Genomic DNA, 26,023 nt, shown 5'->3' with positions numbered 1-26,023 from the left:
CTGATAGGTTGGTGTCAGTGGGAAGTATCCAGGTAACCCGAACGGTGTAACACTGTGCCAAGATGTGCTGTCTGTGCACCAAGGCTTGTTTAGCCACAGGGTGATCCTCATTACCAACAAACACTGTCTGCCTGTGTCCATTCTTGTGAATGGACAGTTTGTTGCTGGTCATTCCCACATAGAATGCTTCACAGTGTAGGCATGTCAGTTGGTAAATCATGTGGGTGCTTTCACATGTGGCTCTGCCTTTGATCGTGTATACCTTCCGGGTTACAGGACTGGAGTAGGTGGTGGTGGGAGGGTGCATGGGACAGGGTTTACACCGGGGGCAGTTACAAGGGTAGTAGCCAGAGGGTATGGAAGGTGGTTTGGGGATTTCATAGGGATGAACCAAGAGGTTACGAAGGTTAGGTGGATGGCGGAAAGACACTCTTGGTGGAGTGGGGAGGATTTCATGAAAAGTGTCTGTTCTTTCTCACTTTGTCATTAATTTTGTGTATCAAATTGTCAGGAATGACTGTAGGTCATTCACTTGGTTCCTGATCATGCAAATTCTTACTCTTTATTTATTTATTCATTCATTCTTCTGTAGTCAGTTTTCACTGTACGGATGTGGCCATTTTACGAACACACACAGAAATACATAAGATAGTGGAAAAACAGGGTATACATAAGAAATTCTATACATATCCACAATTTATCCCTTCAAACAAGAGAAATTATTCATAAGAATCCGCTGATAATACACGATGGATTTGTACTGCATGGAGTAAATTACGAAGTACAAGGTATTGTGGTCTTCATAAGCATACTCCATCCTCCTTATCTACTTTGAGATTGGTCTTTCTTATTTGTGTGTAATAATGTTGCTATCTTTAGAAGCTCTCACCCATTTCACAACTGACGGACAGGATTCTCAGTCACAGGAGACATTTCAAATACTCACAAACAAACGTAAGCATGCCAAATATTGAGGAAAATTTTGTAAAAAATGTAGATTAAAGCATAAGCTTTCACATAAAAATATAATAGCTAAGAGAATTCTACTTGTTTTATTTTTATTTCAAAATAGTTCTCATTTAAAATATATGACCCACATTTGTCAACTTGTTGTTTTAAATTGTGATGCGTGGGTTACATGTTTAACAGTGAAAGATTAAGTTGACTTGTCCTACAGTGCAAGTATGCATCCTTCACATAATGTAAGGAAATGGGATATTTTATTGGGTGAGGAAGGACTAGTTTATGATGCTTCATATGACATTTATTACGTCAATTGTAGTTGTAATGATGCTGACATTGTTGAGCTGTTGTTGTTATCCAGATATAGACTTCTCAATCTTTATTCACAGAGGTATTTATGCCTTCAGAACATATTACAAGAGATCAAAAAGTGGAACTGAGTAAACTTGATCACTTCTGCAACTACAGCATAGAAGTTCGAGCCTTCACAAGTAAAGGTGATGGTGTGGGCAGCCAACCTATCATCTGTGCAACACAAGAGGATGGTATGACACATGTTAGTTTCATCCAATTAATTATTTAATCTATGATGGTGATTCTGAATTGCTTGAAACCATTTAGTCAACATTATCTCCATTCTATCCTTTTAATCAGATTTCATAAATTAAAAGTACCAAAATATATGTGTTAAAAGGAAGTTCACTTTAGAAAATCATTTATTTGAAAACTTAAAGAATATCAGAAAATCCTGAGTTGAATTCAAGCAGTAGAATGAGAAAAGATGGCCATTCACAATGCATTGGAGGCTTTCAGTGTGTACAGCTACAAAAGCACAATCTAGAAATAGCAACTTTGCTTATGAACTTGCATTCTTTTTCAGGCAACACCAGACACTCCCAGTTACTTTTTATATGCTTTCTATTGGTTCAATTTAGAGGGTTATGAGGGGAGTACTGCACATAAACCCATACTGCGCAAAGCAATGGGATGAAGAGAATTAATGCAAAGAAAGCAACCTGTCCCTGCCATGAAGTGATCCTTATTCTTTGTTCTGTGTGTGGCTCAGTGCAAGGATGTAGCCAAGGGAGGAGACCAGAGGCTCTGGAAATTGAAAGACATTCTGATTTTCAATTGTATGATGAAAAAGGGATACACAATATCGATAGTTAGCAAGGCCAACAATAGATTTAAACTATCTAAACATTTACAGCAATATTAGCTATTGCCATTCCTATTTTAGCCAAGACCATTTGTTGGCCTTTCTTGGAATCATTGTTTTGTTAACCAGTTCAGTTCTTACTTGCAGCTGTATTAAATGCAAGTGCTACCATTTATTGTTTTTGTGCTGTGTGCTGTTGTGATAGTTTCTAGTACGGATAAGTTTGTAACAAGAAAGAAGAAGAAAAGTGATCCTGATTCATTTGCTAGTGCTATGGGAAGTTAAAAATATGTACACTCTACTACAACTGCCTATTTACCTGTTTATGGTAGATAGTCCGTATTTGGAGACTTGTAGAACTTTGGAGTTGCAGTATTTCACGTGACACTGAAGCAGTAAATATCATTACAAATAACATTAAATTAAAATCATTGGATAAAAATACACCTGGATTTGTCTTTGTCATACAAAAATTGTGTTGATAAACAAAAATATCAATATGGTTGCATTTCTTTACAAATTTTGCTCAATATTCTACCATTAGTAATCCAAATGGCAAACATCGCTCAATCTGGTAACGTGGACAGTACTCAGTTATGAGAACCATTTCTGATTTGGAATGAGGTGGAGGAGTTAGTGGAGAGCAAAAGGGGTATGTGATGACAGTGCTTTCTATAATGCATCCATTTCTAAAAGATTTTTTCAGTGGACTGCTTGAATTCACCTGAGCCGACTGTGCCATGCATCCCTCCCTCACCCCTTTTGTTCAAAATCTATTTACACTCCTGTAATACTATAAAAAGTCAACCTCATTAGCCAGTGGTCTTGTCAAAGAGGGCAGAGGAGCAGACAGATGTTCAGGGCACTCGGCAGTTGGACTGCAGTAGCAGGACATTTTAGCTATGTGTGTTTTGTGCTTTCAAGATGGATACAAGTTTGTAAGTTAAGATCCTGTGCTTGAGTTGTTTGTTTTGTGCTTCTTCACTATTCAATGTCTCCTGTGTATGGGAAATGGGACTTGTTAATCACATCATTATTAATGAACCTTAAAATTCTTCAAACTTTTTGAGCACCAATTCACTGAAGTTTAGTGAAAAGAAATGATCATATGGCATTATTGTCCAGGAGACCTCGTATGGGGTTGTTCAGCTGCCTGGTGAAATATTGGTAATAATGGTAGGGTACTTTTACTGGAACAGTTAAGGTATTAGTATTCCTTTCTGTCTCTGATACATAGCTTAGCTTCAAAAATGTGTTTCAGATTGTAGTTCAACACATGATTTGAAATGTGATACAATCTATTTAAATCTATAAATGTTCAAATTCTTATCTGCAAATTGTGCTTTGCAAATATAATTTCTTTGAGTATTGACAGATTCAGCTGCTCCTTTATGCATTTTCAAATGTATGTCAAACACATATCTAGTATTACTTTTGTTGCTTTACAATAACAGTAAATTATTGTAGCAATTTATTTATTTTGTTGCTTATTAGATTGACACTTTTAAAATGCTTTTGGATAGTATAAGAGAGAGTAAATATATTTTACAGTACCAGGTGAACCGGAAAATATGAAGGTATTGGTGGCAGACTTAAGAACAATGCTTGTCTCGTGGTTACCACCACTATACCCTAATGGAAAAATCAAGCAGTACAGAATATACATGAGATCATTAGATGGAATGACTCTGGTAAGTGAAGAACCTTATTTCATTTTTATTATATTTGTACCACAGTCTCTCAGTTTATGTACATACAGAAAGAGAGGAACAAGAAACTCTAGCTTTATTCATACAGAGGAGAAAAGATGCAACAAGCTGAATTTGTGAGTCTGCCCATGAAATATCCAATGGCTGCAAAAAGAAACAAGTGGGTTCCAATCCTAACACAATTTTAATGTTATTAATAGACCCTAAGATGTGGGTTGTGTGTGACTATAACTTCTAGACTATGGATATTTTTTATTAATACTACAAACAATGGAAAATCCAAGATGGAATGTAACAGTATTATGAAAAGAAAAGTTGCTACTCACCATATAGTGGAGATGCTGAGTCACAATGGGCATGACAAAAAGACTGTCACAATATAAACGTTCAGCCATCAAGGCCTTTGTTGAAAATAGATGACCAACACACATACAAGCACACACGGAAATGCAGTTCACATACACATGACTGCAGCCTCTGGTAGATAAAGCCTTTATTTTCTTGGAATAACCCTTTTTAGGTTCAAACAAACTATTTTAGCATTAATGGGGTATTTTAATAAAAAATATAGTGAACAGTAATATTAACTTGGAATTTTTTTTGTAATTTTGACACAGTTATTCTAGTTTCCTTTAGAAAATAAACATTCAACTATTCCTTATATTAGGGGGGGAGGGGGGGGGGGGGGAGAGGCACAAACAGCCATGCTACAATGGCTTTAAGTCCTTTACTGAAAAATTCTTTTTGTATGTCACTCACATAAAAATACACACTTGAGATGCATACCCATGTATGTCCACAGGCTATGGCCTATCACTACAACCAACAAGAAATTTTAAATTATATTGTGTTATTGCAGTCCTCAGTTAATCAAATTTCTAAGTTTTGTAAATGAAACTTTTTCTGTTGCCTCTCAGTGCAGTTTTGTAGGCTGAGAAACAACTCTCTACAACACAAAAGGCCAATGATGCATATTTCATCAACACAATTGCTCGCAGCCTCAAATACAGTCCAACTTCAAACTTCTCCCCCGAATAATGGTGGACACTTCCTCCGAATCTTCATATCCAAGATTCATCACAAAAATTCTCCTTAATTTAATAATGCATGCTGTATCAACTGAATGACATTTTCTTGCAGACACATCTGGAGCTTGGAGATCATGTCTACAGCATCTTTCAGTAGTAGAGATGTGGACTCTAGTTGTTGGATTGCAACAGGTTGATGTTGAAAGTGAGCTCTTAAAAATGCCAACATTCTTGTCGTTCTTAAGGGCCATCTTGGCTTTTTCAGTAAAACTTGATTTACTCTTTGACCTTTTCGAAGTGTTCAGCATAATATAAAGGTGCCTTAGAGCCAGTTGCACCAACGTGTAAGTTTGGCTTCATGTGGGAGAGGTATGTTTCAAGCTATTTACGTAATGGACAGAATATGGATTAGAACTTTGCGATACACTTTCTTAACTGAGAGCATGACTCTATTTACTTCAGGAAAATTATTTCTGATTTACTGCACTAGGTGTTGTAGGTCATGGGCAAGGCGGGTGTAATGGAGCATACCGGGATACAATTATTTCACAGTTGCTCCCTCTTTTAAGAAATTGGCAGCACATTCTGTCACTAACAGTAAAAATTTATCATCTCTATTTTTTACTGAACATAGGATGCATTTGACATTCCTGACTTTGTGCACACTGCAGTACTGAGATTCAACTTCTCCAGTTCTTTACACAGGTGTATGGATTTCCTGGTGCTGTGGAATTTCCCCACCATGACATTAACTATAAATCTGCCACAACTGTCAGTGGTCTCATTAACTGAAAGCCAAATGTAGTGGTCACCAATGTTTGTTTTAATATTAGCAATAGCCTTTCTAAAACCTTTTTCTAATCATTTTTGCACAATGGCATCTCATCTACTACACTGTGACTGCTCATACTATCCAGGAAGGCATTGAAATTGGGGCTCTTTAGCATGTTCCATTGCACATAAGCCTACACTGAAGCCTCATGCAAGTCTAGATTTACATGTCATGGAAGAAATTAATGGTTGAATCATTTCTTTGTTCTTCTTCCTAGTGGTGTTCATAATGTGAGCTGCAGAATGTTTGTGTTGAAGGAAATGTGGCTTTTTATCATGGCTTGTCTAAAATTAAAACAAGCACTAAGAACATGGCACTAACTAAAAAGTAAGAATGTGATCATGTAAAACATCACTTTAATTGCATCATATATCTAAAAACAAAGATTCTGTAACTTACCAAACAAAAGCATTGGTATGTTGACAGAGACAATAACAAACACACACACATACAAATTTCAAGCTTTCACAACCCACGGTTGCTTCATCAGTAAAGAGGGAAGGAGAGGGAAAGACGAAAGGATGTGGGTTTTAAGGGAGAGGGTAAGGAGTCATTCCAATCCTGGGAGCAGAAAGACTTACCTTGGGGGGAAAAAGGGACAAGTATACACTCGCACACACACACACACACATATCCATCCGCACATATACAGACACAAGCAGACATATGTAAAGGCCTTTACATATCTACTACACTGTGACTGCTCATACTATCCAGGAAGGCATTAAAATTGGGGCTCTTTACATATGTCTGCTTGTGTCTGTATATGTGCGGATGGATATGTGTGTGTGTGCGAGTGTATACCTTTCCCTTTTTCCCCCCAAGGTAAGTCTTTCCGCTCCCGGGATTGGAATGACTCCTTTCCCTCTCCCTTAAAACCCACATGCTTTCGTCTTTCCCTCTCCTTCCCTCTTTCCTGATGAAGCAACTGTGGGTTGCAAAAGCTTGAAATTTGTGTGTGTGTTTGTGTTTGCTATTGTCTCTATCAACGTACCAACGCTTTCGTTTGGTAAGTTACAGAATCTTTGTTTTTAGATATATTTTTCCCACGTGGAATGTTTCCCTCTATTACATTCATATCTTTAATTGAATCACATAGACATGTCAGTAAACTAAGTTTAAAATTTGATTTTAAAATCCAAGGGAAGATGACTAACAAGAAGACTGGTAGATAAAATGAATGATAAAAATAACTTGGGCTTACTTATATGTTTTTGACAGGCTTGGTAAAAATTTACTTGGCTGTCAGTTATGAGATAAGTCTCTTCCCCAATCCAGTGATGGAAAATACCAGTGTTTGACAATTTCTGTTTGGGCAGGAAAAAACTAAACTTAGAGCACACAATTCAGAGTAAGTCTACACATCAAGCAACTTTACTTTGTAACTACAAAAATAAACATACTCGTGTCACTGATTTGTTCCTTTAATATACCTTTCTATTGCTTGACAGCATTTAAGTAAAGGCTGATTGAAGATATCCCAATGCAGCAGTGAGTGGACATGTTCCCAAAGTGATGATGTGGCAACTATGTGTCATACACAGTACTGATTTCAATTTGGGCTTTACTGTTATACCTTCAGAACTACAAAAATAAGAAGACTTAAATGGCACTGATGCAGCAGTGTGCTGACACATTATCAAACTATAAGGACAAGCAGTACTGCACCTTACACATTCTTGATTTCAGTGCAGTGTATAAATTTGTTTATCATGACTTTTCTTAAAATGTGAACTTCATATTATGGTTTTCTTTAGCATTAATTCAGAAAATCTTTTACAAAAATTTTTTTCTAAAAGAATCCTCTTTAGTGTCTACTTTTTTCTGTGAAGGTGCTGTTCAGCTCCATTAAGCCTTTAAGTATGATTTAGCCCTTTTTAGGTTAAAACCTTCAAATTTGGGCCCTGTTAATTCCATTTGATTTGGAACAGCATCTGTTGTTCAGTTTATGTCAGAGGTTTGTAAAAGTAGGAAACATTAAGTTCCAAGATCAAGCACTGAAAAGGGATTTAAGCATGACAGGTGGAAATATGCAAAGCCATTCTTTATTACTCAGTACTAGGAACAGTAAAGGTATACCTGAGGGAGAAAATACATATATAAGATTCCACATCAAACTTAGTATCACTGCTTATTTTTACACATGCATTTCTTTATCATAAAATTTCAAAAATTAGTTTTCTGCAGTTCATTATCAATTTTTAAACCATGCATGAATGGCACACATTTGAAATTTGGCAAGCTTCTTGGTAACAAGGGCATTCCTGAAGTGCTTGACCTGGCATATAGGTACGGGTTCTTGTATGGTAGAAAGTATGAACTTTATAAAGCTTAAATTTGAAGTTTGACAATGCTACATTGTTTAGTATTTATCTGGCAGCCATCAATAGTGAATGCTCTTCACAGATTTCTAAATGTAGATAAAACCAGTAATTCTTACATGATGCTATACTTCCATTTGAGAGGTCCTAGTCCAACTAATATTAAAGCTGAGGTAGATTCTACTTTGGAGGAGTCTGCTCCTTAGTTTACAACAGTAAAACACTGGGCGACAGAATTTAAGTGAAACTGCAAGAGTTGCCAAAATGAACATGATAGTGATTAACATAATTGGGTGACCATGTCAGAAATTATGAAGAAAATCCATAAAATGAAAGATGTTATAGGCATTTCAGAAAGAATTGTGCATTGCACACTGACTGAAAATTTTCGTACATCCATAGTTGAAATGGAGGACAGTGGGACGTCAGCCGGTGTAAATTTATATTAAAAATGAAGAAATTCCTCCAGTTGTATTTCAGGTGTCGATTTTATTTTGGCAACTAGTTTCAATGTTGTAACAACGTCGTCTTCAGGCCCATATACTTGTTGACATCAACTGCGTATGGCTGATACTAGAAGTCAGTGGTGAGATACAGATGTGCTCCATGTGGAAGATGGTTAGTAACCACCTCCCACATGGAACACGTCCATATCTCACCACTGACTTCTAGTATCAGCCGTGCGCAGTTGACGTCAACAAGTGTATGGGCCTGAAGATGATGTTGTTACAACATTGAAACTAGTTGCCAAAATAAAATTGAAACCTTAAATACAGCTGGAGGAATTTCTTCATTTTTAATATGTACTGAAGATTTGGACATAAGAAAGCTGTACACAACATGGGTGCCATGTTTACTCACAATAGAACAAATGGAAAATGGAAATGAGCGTTTGGCGTCATTGGCCGGGAGGCCCCTCGCGGGGCAGGTCCGGCCGCCATATCGCAGGTCTTATTACATTCGGCGCCACATTGGGCGACCTGCACGCCGGATGGGGATGAAATGATGATGAACACAACACAACACCCAGTCCCTGAGCGGAGAAAATCTCCGACCCAGCCGGGAATCGAACCCGGGCCCAGAGGACGGCAATCCGTCACGCTGACCACTCAGCTACTGGGGCGGACACAATAGAACAAGAGAAGTGTCATTAGGATGTTTCAGTCCAATAAAGTTAAGTTTTTGTATCAGTTCGTAACCATAGATGAAACCTAGGTCCACCACTGTTCTGGTAGGTTTATTGGTAGAGAAAGTGTAAGCACTGAGTTTTTCACATAATCTCACACAAGAGTCACAGTTGGTTAGGTTGGGAGAGTGTGGAGGTCATGACTTGAAATTCAACATCTGACTTTGCCATCAGGAGTCATGACTTACAGCAATTGCAAGCAGTAAGTCTTCAGCTTGTCATTTCTTTAAGATCTTCCAAATGGTTAGCTACGATATGCTCAGCTCTCTTCTTGTTCTGTTCATTGAGTTCTGTGGGCTAAGTACAAAACTCTCCAGCATGTGCCAACCATTCCTTCATTCACCGCATGTTGACCCACTGATTTCCTCTTGCAGTGGCATCTTCAAGCTTTGAACTGTGCATACCATCACCAAAAATGGAATTGGCAATTGGTGGATCTTTGTTGAACTTTATTGTTGAGTGTCATTGCACTCTTAAGCAGATGGATGTGAATGCCTTTCAAGCACAACATATGCTTTTTCAGTGTCTGTCACCATCTTGCCTGACTGCTTACCACTGTTCTCTCATGGCGGACATTTGAAGTGCAGCTGAACAGTACAAAACTTCCTGAGTTTTTCTGTATGAGTGTTGAGTTTTGTGATAATATGTTAGTTATGTAGTTACAGTGAATTTATGAAATTCCTCCAACCATTTATACTAACTTTGTACTATAAGGGACTAGTTTGTTATTCTAGTGGGAACCTTATCCCAGCACTCAGATTTTAATTTTTTTTAGAGAAATTATGGTTTTCATAACATCAGATCTTGGAAACAGGGAAGATTTAAAACTTGAGCAATTTCTCTCTATCACACTAGGATTTGTATTGGTGGCAAGAATTCACCAATTTTATTACAATTTATGAAAGATTCACTGAAGGATTCACATGTTGTTGTTGTGGTCTTCAGTCCTGAGACTGGTTTGATGCAGCTCTCCATGCTAATCTATTCTGTGCATGCCTCTTCATCTCCCAGTATCTACTGCAACCTACATCCTTCTAAATCTGCTTAGTGTATTTGTCTCTTGGTCTCCTTCTATGATTTTTACCCTCCACACTGACCTCCAATACTAAACTGGTGATCCCTTGATGCCTCAGAACATGTCCTACCAACCGATCCCTTCTTCTAGTCAAGCTGTGCCACAAACTTCTCTTCTCCCCAATCCTATTCGACACTTCCTCATTAGTTATGTGATCTACCCATCTAATCTTCACCATTCTTCTGTAGCACCACATTTCGAAAGATTCTGTTCTCCTCTTGTCCAAAATATTTATCGTCCATGTTTCACTTCCATACATGGCTACACTCCATACAAATACTTTCAGGAAACCACTTCCTGACATTTAAATCTATACTCGATGTTAACAAATTTCTCTTCTTCAGAAACGCTTTCCTTGCCATTGCCAGTCTACATTTTATATCCTCTCTACTTCGACCATCATCAGTTATTTTGCTCCCCAAATAGCAAAACTAATTTACTACTTTAAGTGTATCATTTCCTAATCTAATTCCTTCAGCATCACTCAACTTAATTTGACTACATTCCATTATCCTCGTTTTGCTTTTGTTGATGTTCATCTTATATCCTCCTTTCAAGACAGTGTCCATTCTGTTCAACTGCTCTTCCAAGTCCTTTTCTGTCTCTGACAGAATTACAATGTCATCGGTGAACCTCAAAGTTTTTATTTCTTCTCCATGGATTTTAATTCCTACTCCGAATTTTTCTTTTGTTTCCTCCACTGCTTGCTCAATATACAGATTGAATAACATCGGGGAGAGGCTACAAACCTGTCTCACTCCCTTCCCAACCACTGCTTCCCTTTCATGTCCCTCGATTCTTATAACTGCAATCTGGTTTCTGTACAAACTGTAAATAGCTTTTCGCTCCCTGTATTTTACCCTTGCCACCTTCAGAATTTGAAAGAGAGTATTCCAGTCAATATTGTCAAAAGCTTTCTCTAAGTCTACAAATGCTAGAAACATAGGTTTGCCTTTCCTTAATCTATTTTCCAAGATAAGTTGTAGGGTCAGTATTGCCTCATGTGTTCCGATATTTCTACAGAATCGAAACTGATCTTCCCTGAGGTCGGCTTCTACTAGTTTTTCCACTCGTCTGTAAAGAATTCGCGTTAGTATTTTGCAGCCGTGACTTATTAAACTGATAGTTCGGCAATTTTCACATATGTCAACACCTGCTTTCTTTGGGACTGGAATTATTATATTCTTCTTGAAGTCTGAGGGTATTTCACCTGTCTCATGTATCTTGCTTACCAGATAGTAGAGTTTTGTCGGGACTGGCTCTCCCAAGACTGACAGTAGTTCTAATGAAATGTTGTCCACTCACGGGGCTGTGTTTTGATTCAGGTCTTTCAGTGCTCTGTCGAACTCTTCACACAGTATCATATCTCCCATTTCATCTTCATCTACGTCCTCTTCCATTTCCAAAATATTGTCCTCAAGTACATCACCCTTGTATAGACCCTCAATATACTCCTTCCACCTTTCTGCTTTCTCTTCTTTGCTTAGAACTGGGTTTCCATCTGAGCTCTTGATACAGATACAAGTGGTTCTCTTTTCTCCATAGCTCTCTCTAATTTTCCTGTAGGTAGTATCTATCTGACCCCTAGTGAGATAAGCCTCTACATCATTACATTTGTCCTATAGCCGTCCCTACTTAGCCATTTTGCACTTCCTGTCGATCTCATTTTTGAGACGTTTGTATTCCTTTTTGTCTGCGTCATTTACTGCATTTTTATATTTTCTCCTTTCATCAATTAAATTCAATATTTCTTCTGTCACCCAAGAATTTCTACTATCCCTCGTCGTTTTTCCTACTTGATCCTCTGCTGCCTTCACTACTTCATCCCTCAAAGCTACCCATTCTTTTTCTACTGTATGCCTTTCCCCCATTCTTGTCAATTGTTCCCTTATGCTCTCCCTGAAATTCTCTACAACCTCTGGTTCTTTCAGTTTACCCAGGTTCCATCTCCTTAAATTACCACCTTTTTGCAGTTTCTTCAGTTTTAATCTACAGTTCATAACCAATAGATTGTGGTCAGAGTCCACATCTGCCCCTGGAAATGTCTTACAATTTAAAACCTGGTTCCTAAATCTCTGTCTTACCGTAATATAATCTATCTGAAACCGTCAGTATCTCCACGCTTCTTCGAAGTATACAGTCTTCTTTTATGATTCTTGAACCAAGTGTTAGCTATGATTAAGTTGTGCTCTGTGCACAGGCTTCCTCTTTCGTTTCTTACCCCCAATCCATATTCACCTACTACATTTCCTTCTCTCCCTTTTCCTACTGACGAATTCCAGTCACCCATGACTATTAAATTTTCGTGTCCCTTCACTATCTGAATAATTTCTTTTATTTCATCATACATTTCTTCAATTTGTTCATCAACTGGAGAGCTAGTTGGCATATAAACTTGTACTACTGTAGTAGGCGTGGGCTTCGTATCTATCTTGGCCACAATAATGCGTTCACTATGCTGTTTGTAGTAGCTTACCCAGATTCCTATTTTCCTATTTTTTATTAACCCTACTCCTGCATTACCCCTATTTGATTTTGTGTTTATAACCCTGTAGTCACCTGACCAGAAGTCTTGTTCCTCCTGCCACCAAACTTCACTAATTCCCACTATATCTAACATTAACCTATCCATTTCCCTTTTTAAATTTTCTAACCTACCTGCCCGATTAAGGGATCTGACGTTCCACGCTCCGATCCATAGAATGCCAGTTTTCTTTCTCCTGATAACAACATCCTCTTGAGTAGTCCCCACCCGGAGATCCGAATGGGGGACTATTTGACCTCCAGAATATTTTACCCAAGAGGAAGCCATCATCATTTAACCATACAGTAAAGCTGCATGCCCTTGGGAAAAATTACGGCTGTAGTTTCCCCTTGCTTTCAGCCATTCGCAGTACCAGCACAGCAAGGCCATTTTGGTTAGTGTTTCAAGGCCAGATCAGTCAATCATCCAGACTGTTGCCCCTGCAACTACTGAAAAGGCTGCTGCCCCTCTTCAGGAACCACACATTTGTCTGGCCTCTCAACAGATACCCCTCCGTTGTGGTTGCACCTACGGTATGGCTGTATGCATCGCTGAGGCATGCAAGCCTCCCCACCAACGGCTAGGTCCATGGTTCATGGGGGGGTGGGGGAGGGGGGGAGGGGGAGGATTCACATATGGCTCTGCCATTGATCATTAGCATTTAGTGGCATCAAACAGCTTTCTTTTTAATTTTTTGCAGTTAAAATTAATTTGTCATTTGAGTATGCTTTTCTAGTTTAACTATGGTGTCAAATGTTGTTCTGTATGTGCTCACATATTTAAGAAAATCTAGGATTCAAATAACTTTGGCACCTCTATATGCAGTTTCTTCTTCCTAATACTAGACACTCTAATTCCTTTTGTTTCCCATGACGTACTTCTGTGGGACTCAGTCCACACTGTTACAAAAGCGAAGCATTAATAGAATAATCTCATAAATTCAGTTGAAAAGTTATTGTAGTAGTCATTTGTTGAAGTGTGTGCTGACTAACCACATTCTGAGGCTTATTTTTTTAATAAACACCCCCACATTTTCTTGGCTGATGTTTTTACATGTTTTGGTAGTGCAGGTTGAATTTAATTTTGACAGCTGGCTCCATAAAAGTCTCTGTGCATCGTAGATCCATCTACCACCAACAGTACCTCCATTTGGCTGCTGTGACATGTTCCACATTACAAAGTGCCTACCCTATAGTCTAGGCATGTGTTGGCACTGCATTTGCAAAGTAAAGTAGGGTAATGAATAACTCCTACATCTTTTAGGATGTATATTTAGTACAAGTCCTTTCATTTGATTTAAATCCCTATATCTTCATCCTGTTGGATTGTATTTATACAGTGTTTTGGTGGTCTGTCGGCCTCTATCCTACTGATGTGTTCTTTCCATTTTCTTCCTAATCATTCTAGTTATTTTTTAATTTTAATACCAGAGAGAGTTAGCTAAATGTACCTACATTTCCAGAGTCTCTGAAGACTAACAATATCATGCCAGCTGGCTCAGAAACTCATTTCCCAAGGCATATTTCCCTGTGACACCAACAAATCTATAGCCACAGTGAGCCAGTCACTGACCAGTGCTTCTCTTATTACACAGGTCTTAAAAAATTCAACCACACCTTTTTAGCATGTTTTAAATACCTCTTGCCATGCTCTGAAATGATGGATAATCCCACCATCATCAGCCAAAGCAGTAGTCCATCTCCCCACCTAATCTACTCAATATTCTAGTGCATCCTTATGCCAGAATTGCTCATTCCCCTGCTGATGGCACAGGCTTTAGACTTGAGCTATAAACCCAGCCTTCACAACTTGCAAATTCCAGTCAAACATTTCCTATCTTTTAAAAGGGAAGGCTATGTGTGAAATTAGCCACATCATATACCAGCTAAGTAACAATTATTGTGGAGTGTCCAGGAAGGAATAAGAGCAATATGGAAAGGCTAGATTCCTAGTAATCACATAGAGGATGCGTTAAGTTGCAGAAAGGCAAAATGAAAAAAAGTGCTAGAAATGTTCAGCTATGTCCATCATCAGAAGTAGCAAACACACAATATTCACACAAGCACAACTCTCACATGTGTGTGTGTGTGTGTGTGTGTGTGTGTTGGAGGGGGAGGGATGGGACATGCACACACACACCCACACCCATACCCATACTCATACTCACACTAAAGAAAGATCAGTAACCTGAATGCTAATGACATCACAGTTCTGTGACATAGTTCTGTACATCAATCAACTACTGGTGAATAATTGGCTTTCTACAATCCTGTGTGCTACAAGCACAAACATATTTAATTTCTGATTCATGTATAAGCTGATGCTTCTCTAAATCTTCCATGTCGTACTTAAGTTCCATGTCTGTGGCCAACTGTACAGCCCTGGTAATAACTCTTTCATATCTTATGGTGTGTACAGCCATTTGTAAAACTCTCTCTTGAACTTTTCCCAACTCCAAAAGACTTCCACTGCTTTCTGCAATAATCTTAAATCCTTCAGTGGATCTGTTCCTTTGTATGGTCTGACTCTAATATGTTGTCTGTAGTACACTTTCTCACTGGAGGGAAACTCATTTCATCATCACTTTGCATCATAAGCCTAGACCTGAAGTAAGTTCTATGTTTACAAGTAAGGTTTCCTGTATGTTAGTATTTATGCCTGAGTACATCACCAATGCATCATTTCAGGAGCAAATCATTCTTACCCATCAATATATATATATGACACTGTTAATTTCCACACTATTCTCTTGTGTATGGTGTATTGGTGGTTCCTCATAGCAATGATAATGATCTATATGTCAGCAGCCTCTATATTGGCAGTGTGTAATGTTGTGTGTGGAATGGTACAAGCATTGTTGATCTTTGTAAGGATAGTAAAACTTGATCCATTGTTGAGTTGGTATCAAACTCTTAAGGGAACAGTTATAATGATAAAGTTATGAGAGAGAATTGGTGGCCAGTATTAGCTTAAGAACGAGAAATATTAGTACTAATATAAAAGCACTTGATGCCATTTTAGAACTACTAGTTGGTTCCTCAGGAAAAAAGGAGGGAATGGTTCAGTAAAATTAAACAGGAAGGGCATAGATGAATGAGACTGTATGGCCTCTGTTTGCACAATGGACTAGTTCAGAATTGACAATTGTCAATGCTGGGCATGATATTGCATGGGAGGCAGCAATGTATGATCAATTTGACAGCATGACAGGCAAGTAGTATATACAAAGATGCTGGGTGCTCCAGAAGGAAAATTCAGATAACAAAGTACTGCAGCTGGAAAAACAACTGAGAAGGCTCAGAAGTTGCATGAATTGATAATTTCATAATAGATACAACATTAAAACTAAATATGAACAACTTACTAGAGTCTTGTTGAAAAACAGAAAACATTCATTATCATACACTTACATTCTCATGTAACTGATTATAAATATACCTATATATTAAATATACCTATATATTATAAATATACCTATATATATCTACTAATTTAAAGTGATAATTACTCTTCAATGTTGTAAAATTCCTTTTTCGCCAGATAGTATTTGAGTTTCTTTGTAAAATTAGTGTCATGTACACTGTCATGCAAGTTTCTAGGTAGACTTCTTAGCAATTTGATATCTGAGTACTGAGGTCCTTTCTCAGCCGTTGTCAATTTGTGGGGTATGATTCATTCATTTTTCTCGTGTGTGTTGGTAGAGATGCTTTTGGTCCTGTTATCAGTGTACTGTGTCATCTGTAAACATTACAGTTTTCAAAGAGTCAATTTGTTAACTGGTTGTATCACACAATTTATATGCATGGCATTGTTAACAATGTATTTTTTTTTTTTAAATTACAAATACTTTGCAATATGCAACAGTAATATGCAACAATTACTGTACTTGTTTCTGGAACAAAATTAATTGTTGCATTATTATTCATGTTAAGGCCAAGTTACATGGGCATTTGTGGACAAGCCACTGACTGAGTCACTTTTTAAAAGTATCCATGTCAATATTTTAATTTTATTCAGTAAAAAATTATCAAAAACAGCTCCTTTGACATAGGGGATTTCTGCTATTGAAGTTAATCATATGTTAACCATGTGAAAGTCTTTTTTGTGGTTTGTATCATGTTTGTAAATTTCTGTGTTCTTATTTGTGGCCTTAGTATCTATTTTCACTAGCAAAATGACTCACAGCATATGAATAACATAAACTGTGAGAGTATTGACCCATGTGAACAAGCTTTTTCAAGATGTTCTTTGTTTTACTTTTGCTGCAATCCTCAAGGCACTTTTCTATGTTATGGACACTGTTTTCGTATTAGTGTGGCAAGTCTCATTCCTCAGTACTATTCCATAAGACAAGAAAGGGCATACTAATCCAAACTATGTTGTCCTTGATGTCTCAGAATTAAGGAATGGTGATAATCTCCCTAGTAAATGTAGGCTGGGTGCTGTATTTTTGCAGACTTGGTCAACATTTGTGTATAAACCCAAAACATTACATTGCAGACAGGTTTTTGACAGAATTTCATCAATTGCAATATTTTGTTTATTTGAATCATTTTTTTAAATGAATAATATTGGTTTTTCCTATGTTTACTTTTGTCTCTTTCAAAGTGAGCTCTAGCCTTTTCAGTAATGTTTTGAATCTCTTCAGATAGGCTGAGCTCACTGTCTGCATGATAGACACCAGATTTGTGAATAGTATACATGGTGATTAAATCTTTACTATCTACAGAACTTGGGAAATCATTTACATAACATATAAAGAGAAGCAGACCTAAGATGGAGCCCTGAGTAACTCTAAAATGCGTAAGGGGCAGTCAAATAACACCAAACACCCACCACAACAGGAACATCGTATGGTTCCATTCAAAAGTAATCCCACTGGGGGACAAGATAATCAGTTCATGGTTCGTAGAATGGTGTTGGCTGTTGACATACCCACTCTTGCACTTCCTCATCCTGCTCAAACTGACAACCATGCATGTCTTACTTCTGGTTGCGAGGGATGTGAAAATTACATGGCGAAGGATCTGAGCTGTATGGAGAGTGTTGCAATCTTTCCCATCAAATCACTGAAGTGTAGTCTTCGTCCAACTGGCAGTGTAGGGATGGGTGTTATTGTGCAACAGGATTCTTCCATTTGGCAGTGTTCCTCGGTATTTTGACTTTATGGTGCTTTGCAGATTCCTTGCAGTGTTCTCAAAGCACTGCAGAATGAATATGGTTCCGTGATCGAGGAACTCGATGAGCAAAGGGCCCCTACAGTTGAAGAAGGATGTCACAAGGCCTTATGTGGTACCGCCATTTAGAGCCCAAGGGCAGATATCAAAGTCTACAGTGAAAACATTTCACATGTCCCCTGCCAAAGAAATCCAGAGCTCTTCATACAAGTTCTGGTAATGTCAAGATGACCTCCTTCTTCAACTGTAGGGGTTGTCGGCTTGTTGAGTTCCTTGAATGTAGAACCACAATCAGTCATCAGCACTGTGGAGACGCTTTGCAGAAACCACAGTGCACCATAACGTCAAAACATCCAGGAATGTTGTCAGTCAGATGCATCCTGCTGCACAATAAAACCCACCTGCACACTGTGGATTGGAAGAAGGCTACACTTTATCAGTTTGGGTGGGAAATGCCCCGGTCTTTCACTGTGTGATTTTCACACTTTTGGAAACCTGAAGAAAGACAAGCAAGGACGTCACTTTAAATCAGATGAAGAGTTTCAAGAGTCAGTGTGGTTGTGGGTCTGTCTGTGACTGACCGTGTTCCATGAACCAGTAATTGATTGTCTCATCTCCCACTGAGGTATATATCTTAATACGTGTGGTCATTACTTTTGGATGGAACCCATCATTGGTCCCATTTTGGTGTGTGTTTGGTTTGCATTTGACTGCCCCTCATGCATTTCTTATTCCTGGCCATCTCCTCTCCAGTATTTCTCCAAATAATTTCTCTACACTATTGTCTACCTTTTAAATACATTTCCAGCAATTGCATGAGTTTTACTGATGTTAGCTATCAAAAACTTTCGAGAGATCCAGGAACACTTCTGCTGCTTGGGGCTTTTCATTTATTTTTTAAATTACATAATGGACAAATTGTACTGTTGCTCACATTGTACTTTGATCCCTTGTGAAACCATGCTGGACATCACCTAATATATCAGCACTGTTGTAACATTAGCCTTATGTTGTCCATCAGTTTGTTAAATGTGTTGAGGTTAGGGCAATGGATCTGTAGTTCTGGACACGCTTTCTTTCCTCTTTTTTGTCTAAGGGTTTGGCTACAGCCAGTTTCAACTTGTCTGGGAAAATACTGTTTTCAAAAACACAGCTTATTAGATGAACTAACAGTTTAACTAGTTCAGTTTATTTTTTTACGCGGTCAATAAGCTGCAGAATGTCACCTGTGCTTACTGCAGGTAGTGTACTGCAATTCTGTTCATTAGTTGCCTCAAGTGTATGCTATGCATCTGGTTTCGTGTAGGCATGTTTTTGACAGTATCTATAAAGTAATTATTACAAATATTGCTAACTGGAAGGGGATTGGAAATGTCATCACTAGGGAATAGATTTTTATGTACAAAAAAAACTTTCAAATATTTTATTTTTATCTTGGGAGAACACAAAAAATATGTATAAAAGTGCAGAAATATTTTGTGTAAATGTTACAAAACCATAAATATGTATGTTAAAATAACAGTCATGCTGACACAGTGGTGGATTGAAACAATTAGCTGTTACAGTGAATCACAAAAACTATCTCCAAGTTTTCCACCACAAACCCATGTCAGTTGTCTCAAAACACTGTATGATGCTCAGAGAAGAAGCTTTCAACACCACATGATGATAATCTTACATATTTCATCAACAGAATGACATTGGCATACACATTTTCAATTTCACTAACATTTACTTCCCCTTCTACCATGGCAGTTTTACACGTAGAGTGAAATACACCATTTTACAGAAAGGACTTCAGCTACCTTCATCATTTATGCAGCAGTATTCATAAGTAAGAGTAAAACACTAACAAATATCACGCCATTTTGCCATAACAGCTGCAGAGATTAATTGAATATGCTATGTATTGTTACATGATTTGATGCCGATATTTCTTTACATGCTCATTGGATAAATCTGCATAATATTCTGAACTTGTTGAAAATAGGGTGTGTGAAGAGGAAGCTGATTCACATAAAAGAAATTGTCTAGGAGTTGTACTTGAAGCAGCCAGTCTACGTTTACGGTACTACCTGCTAAATGTTGCAAGACCTAGGTCACTGGTGTGCGTTGACTGATATGCCACATTTTCAACAGAACAGAATTCTTTCAGCACTTTTAAAGGTGTCACTAAATTCAGTAGTGAATGGTTCACTTTACCTTTGGCGTCATATTGCCAATCACTTCACTTAAGATACCTTACCGTATAAACATCTGCTTTATACAATATGAGGGCAATGACTGAAGACTGTTTTGTACATTGTGTCAGCCACCCACTTCATAAGCAATGGAATTCTCTTCCAGATAGCGAGGCAGTATGTGTAGTGGATGTCACTGACTCCTTATGAATGAAATTAATTCAAACTGCATTCTCATAACATGAAAATGCCCAATATTTTTGTTAAATTTAGATATTATAACAAAGAAAAGTGAGAACTTATATGCCGTACCAAAATTATTTAAAATATTTACTTACATAAAATATTAGCAAAAATATGCATTTTTATGTGAAACAGAATTTCACATATGATTAAAGCATTAAAGCAGAGGTGGATTGTTTTCCATCTATAAACAGAAGAAAAAATTATTAATGTAAAAATCCATTCTCCAGTCATTGTTATTTACAGTTAATTCTACATTATTAATTTTAGTTTTTGTTGCATTGTGTCTAATTTTATTTACAATTAGCCAGCAAGACTTTGACACACTGTCTGAACTTCATATCTGTTAGCTAACTCTTCCCGCTTTTAATCTCATATGCTACTGGTATTTGAGCCATTTGTAGAGTTCTTTTTGTAGCTAAGAGTTAATCAGTCTGTGCGAACTACGCATGTTTTCCATTTTTTTCTTAAACAAATTTTTTGGTTTAACATCTAACAGTACAGGTTTTGATTTCAGAGGTGGATTTTTTTCAATACTCATCTTTTTTAATGAGATGCTGCTATTATGTGCCCAGTCAGAAGTTCTAAGAACATGTTCCATTTATTGTTGATACCAATGATACTAATAACTGATTCTCAAGATTTCTGACTTACACTATGTCTTAGCTTAGCAATGTTGTTTGCAGATAGTATGCTCGTGTGCTTGTCTGAGAAGTGACAACTTATGATGTCTGCTGAAATGATATGGTAATAATTCATTATAACATGATCTACTGAACTGCCATGTGTGTTATCTATTCTAGTGGGTGCTAGTTCAAGCAGATCTCTAGCCCCATAAGACAGAATACAATCTGTAAAATGTTTGCCTTCCTGGCAGTCATGTGAAGTGTCAATGTTCACATCTGCAAGTGTGACAAGATTTATATTACTACCTGATATTCATTTATTCAAAAGTCCATCAGGAAAGTGTCAAAATTTCCACTAGGGGATCTATGTATACCTATAATAAAGAAAGAGACAATGCAAAAATGTGAATGTGAGAATTGTAATTTGGAAATCTTTGTCAACACAAAACTTGTTCACCCAAAGCAATTTTCCTGTGGAGATTATACACTTATAATTTTCTCAAGTAAATGGTAACACCACCACCTTTATTATGTCCTCTGCTGTCCCTGGTAAATAATTTATGAAGACCATGAACAGGAGCAGATCAAGCACCAAACCTTGCAGCACACCATATTCCTCCACTTGGAACTTAAACTTATTCATGGCTTGTCATTTGCCAATGTGACATTCTGTTTCCTATTGTAAGATTTACTCCATCCATGCAAGAGGAAGACCTTTAGTACCATACCATTTTAGTTTCCTCAGCAGAATTTTATGGTGTACACAGTCAAAGACTGGCAATATCACAGAACAGACCAAAGGGTAACTTTTTTGTTTAGTCTGCTAGAATTGAGTTTGTGAATAATATGTATCACATTCTAAGTAAAAAGATCTTTATAAAAGCTAAACTGAGCTGTTGTTAAATGGTTATTTTCAGAAATATGGTTCAATGTTATGCCGTAAGCTACTTTTAAAGTAAAACGCTTGAGAACTCAGGAGAAGGGTAGATCAGTATGCAATTACAGATCAATGGCTTATCTCTCTCTTTGTATATTTGTGTTACTATTGTGTACTTCAGTCTTTCAGAAAATACCCCTTGGCTCATCAAATGATAACATTTTTTTAGTCACCTGATGATTTTTGTGATCTCTATAACAGATGATTTGGAAAACTTTGTGTCTATTCACACTGTGTGTATTGCCTGTCTAAGGCAGTTTATTGAGCATGCTTTCGGTGGATGGTTCTCTGTCTATGCTTTCAGCTACCGTTAGGGTGATTCCACTGAGCTTAGTAGCCAGTGATTTGAGTTTCATGTCATATGTCTCACTGCTACTGTCATTTGGGACTTCAGTGTCATTTACTTCACCAAGTTTTTTCATTTCATGTCAAATAAAGCTCCAAACTGTCCTTGCCTTTTAATTGGAGTTTCAATTTTTTGTGCATAATACATGGATTTTGCCTTTCACATGCTGAGGAATTGTTCAGTACTGTTTACAATGAATATTTAAGTCTTGATTAGAGCTAGTCCCTTGTGTTAAATAATGCTATCTCTTCATAGTACAAGATTTCTGATCCACATGAAATTTTAGGGTTACGGAACCATAACATTAAGTTGACCAGCTTTGGCTTTATGTTTCATTAGCCTCTTGTAACTGACAGATAACTATTCTGTGTTGGCACACTAAGATTGAAAATAATGATAATTATGTAAGGCTGCATCAGTGGACCTTTTAAATTGATAAAAAGATTGAATCTGTTAGTGCTCTCAGTTATGATCATTCACATACATATGTATGCCAAATATCCTCTCAGTGTACTGTTTTCCACTAAGTGATCTTTGTCACTTGTAATGGCACAAGTATGTTTGTATGACTAGATGCTGTCCATTATATTATTATTATTATTATTATTATTATTATTATTATTTGTTGTTATTGTTGTCCAATGGAATGTAATATTTTCATTAAACTGTGCTGTTCATTCCTATAGTTCCATCCCTCACTAAGCCACCATGATGAGGTGAAAGAGGAAGTGTGATGAGCAGCAGATTTTATTTACTGATGTTTCCCAGTCCTTAATGGTCATAGCTGACAATCTGGTTCAAACAATGATTTTAAACTATGCTATGAATTCTGTATGATAACAGTCTAGCTGGATCAGTATGATGTTGTCGTCTGGAGACAGCCTGTGCGCTGTCTGACAACTGTGTGACATACAAGCAACATCTTTTACACAAATTATTGTCAAATTCTTCAAAAGAACATTTCATCTTGTTTTTAAGTCCAAAATATGTCTGCATTGAAGTTGAGTTAACTGTAGCACTTTTCTGTACCCATTCCATTCTGGCATGTCTGCAGTGTCTCTGAACTTCATATGATGCTCAAAACAACAGCCCATGTTTTCAGCAAGTGAAACACAATCTAAGGGCTGAGCATTCAGTTCAAAAAGTCATTCATCCTCCAACCATAATGAGTTGAATAATTGCATGGACTGCACTCCATTAGTGCTCTGTTCAAATATAATATTCCTTTCCCACATTTTTGGATACATTTATTTTCCATTATCATTTAGTCTTTGAGCAACTATCATATCCAAAGGAAAGTTGTTAAACTGAGGAGATTCAGTGACAAACAGTCTTTTATCAGTTATAAACTCTAGCAGTAGAAGTACTTTAACATTCAGTTTATGCTAGTATTCAAAGTTGAACTACAGACCACCCATTCGTACAATGAAAAGAAGGCAAAAGACTCTATAGGTTCTGATCTGTAAATGGAGCTTTTTACATGGTGACAATTCTGATTCTTTTCTAACAGCAGTGATCTGCTAACTGAGTATAATTTCATTCTGCCTTTTCTCACATCTACATCGTTAACAACACAAATGAAACACTTCAATTTCTAAACAGTCATTTTCACTACAGAGATGCAAAAGGGGGACTTAATCAGTAGAGCTCATTCCAGACCGTGAAAGGGAGTACTGTGTTATTTATGAAACTCCTTTAAGGTGTCCTTGACAGTGAACCTGTGTTCTAAAACTGTATTTTGATTTAATAATAAAGTTTTCATTGAATGTTTACTACTGTGTAAACTGCAGTAATTCATTTGATTCAGAAATATATTTTATAGGATTTGTCTTTCTTTTTGTGGTAGACACTTTTTTCCCAAATAAGTCAGAACACTTATTATGCCAGCAAATAAAAAATTAAGCAGTTAGCATTTTTGTCAGATATATATGAATATGATGTAGTAGTTCTCTTATACTATTTTGCAAATTAGCTTGCATTCTTCCTTTGTAAAGACGATTTGTATTTCTTTTTTATATAAGTGGAAATGATCTTATGACTATGATTCAGATAAATTTTTCATTATACTTATTGTAGGTGTATAAATACTACAGTAATGTGTTGTGTTGTGTTGTAATTAATTATGATTCCTCCAGGACACAGATCAATTTGATATTCCCAGTGAGCAGACAAACTATACTATTTCATACTTGGAGACGCACAACCGATATGAGTTCTGGGTAACAGCCTTCACAGCAGTAGGAGAAGGAGCAGAATCAAGGCATGTGGTGCAAGCAACAACTGACCATGCCCCAGCACAAATTGCTCCATTTAGCCAGCATGTTGTTGGAGTTCTACATGAAGATTTAAAACTGTCATGTCTGGCTGTTGGTCAGCCTGCTCCACAATACTATTGGAGGAAGAAGTAAGTATTCTTATGCTGTTACATATTGTTGTGTTACTGAATTAGGTATAAAGAGCAAAAAATTATGTTGAGACACAAAATAAAAATTCGCTGTTGAAATCACACTCATGAGATATTTAGTTGACTAGGATAAATCATATGTAGTGCTATAGAAATCTACACTGATGTATATATACTCTTGAGAATAATTTACTCAATTACTAACGAATTCTAGATGTTGAAATCTGCCACCTTAATTACAACCGTCACTGGGGTTTCGTTCTTATTTTGATACAAGGTATATGCACCCTTTCCCAAATTTGCAAAATGGCATCTATTCATTTTTTTTAAATTTAGCATAAAGCTACTCATACTCTAAACCCTATTATCCATTGGTCATACCCCAAAGTCAGATAAAAAACCTTTCCACAGCATTCACTCACCACATAGTATTTCTGTCAGCAGAATATAATATTCTATTATTAAAGATACACAGATGTACTTTTTGTTTCATAGATTCATTAAACACACTCAAGTATGTTAGAAAACCAAAAACACAAGGTACATGTTTACAAAAAAATTAATGCACTAATTTCCCTTGAACAGATCCTCATGGATTGTGTGACAGAAACAAATTTTTTGAATGAAAATTGATTCTTAGTTGAAATGATGTGAATACACATAGATATTAGAAACAGAATGTCATCAATATGTAACAGCCAGTGTCATTTAGTTAGGCCTACAATTCTCAGCCACGGAATTCTTTTTTGGGGAAGAAATGCACAAAATATGAATACAGCTTTTGAAGTATAGAAAAGGGCCTTAAGAATATCAACCAAAAATAGTAATGAAACTATAGAAAATCCTTGATGGAATAATAGTAATCAGGCTCACTGTAAAGATCTGTTCAAACATTTGAGATTGCAAGTATTTCAGGTGAGTAGTCTTTGCGCACAAACTTGGTCGTCACTGCACAAACAGCTCTGCCCATACAGACTGAATTTTCATTTACCACAAAATAATGAACATAAAACTCAAAAGAATGTATGAAAAGTTCTGGTTGAGAATTGCGAATTATTTAGGAATAAAGGAGACGACTCACTGAAAGGCAGAAATGTTGCATCGTCAATAAGTACACAAACAAAAGGTCCAGATCTTGGCTAGCTTTTGGAACATACTTCCTTTTTCAAGTTTGTGGGAAAAACATGCACAAAAACACACCCACACCTGCTCAGTCACATGCACGTGCCTGTCTCCCTTCATTGTGCTCAGTTGACTGCCAGCTCTTTCCTGGCCCCCAGTGGGTGTACTGAAGTGAGGTGGGGTTGTGGGGT

At 37.2% G+C, this 26,023-nt stretch overlaps 1 protein-coding gene across 1 annotated transcript in view; it reads left to right on the top strand.

The window, feature by feature from the left end:
• Nucleotides 1-1,393: 1,393 nt before the first annotated feature.
• LOC126455438 (Down syndrome cell adhesion molecule-like protein Dscam2) overlaps nt 1,394-26,023 on the top strand; it is a 77,100-nt gene continuing 52,470 nt past the window's right edge. The window contains exons 1-3 of the mRNA XM_050091187.1: nt 1,394-1,519; nt 3,674-3,813; nt 24,442-24,710. Of these exons, the coding sequence (XP_049947144.1) occupies nt 3,694-3,813; nt 24,442-24,710 (389 nt within the window). The 5' untranslated portion in view covers nt 1,394-1,519; nt 3,674-3,693. The remainder of the gene's footprint in view (nt 1,520-3,673; nt 3,814-24,441; nt 24,711-26,023) is intronic.

Source organism: Schistocerca serialis, chromosome 2 (genome assembly GCF_023864345.2).
Source record: "Schistocerca serialis cubense isolate TAMUIC-IGC-003099 chromosome 2, iqSchSeri2.2, whole genome shotgun sequence".
In the NCBI taxonomy this organism is placed as follows: domain Eukaryota; kingdom Metazoa; phylum Arthropoda; class Insecta; order Orthoptera; family Acrididae; genus Schistocerca; species Schistocerca serialis.
The sequence above is the reverse complement of the archived record's forward strand: the minus strand, read 5'-3'. Positions and strand labels throughout refer to the sequence as shown.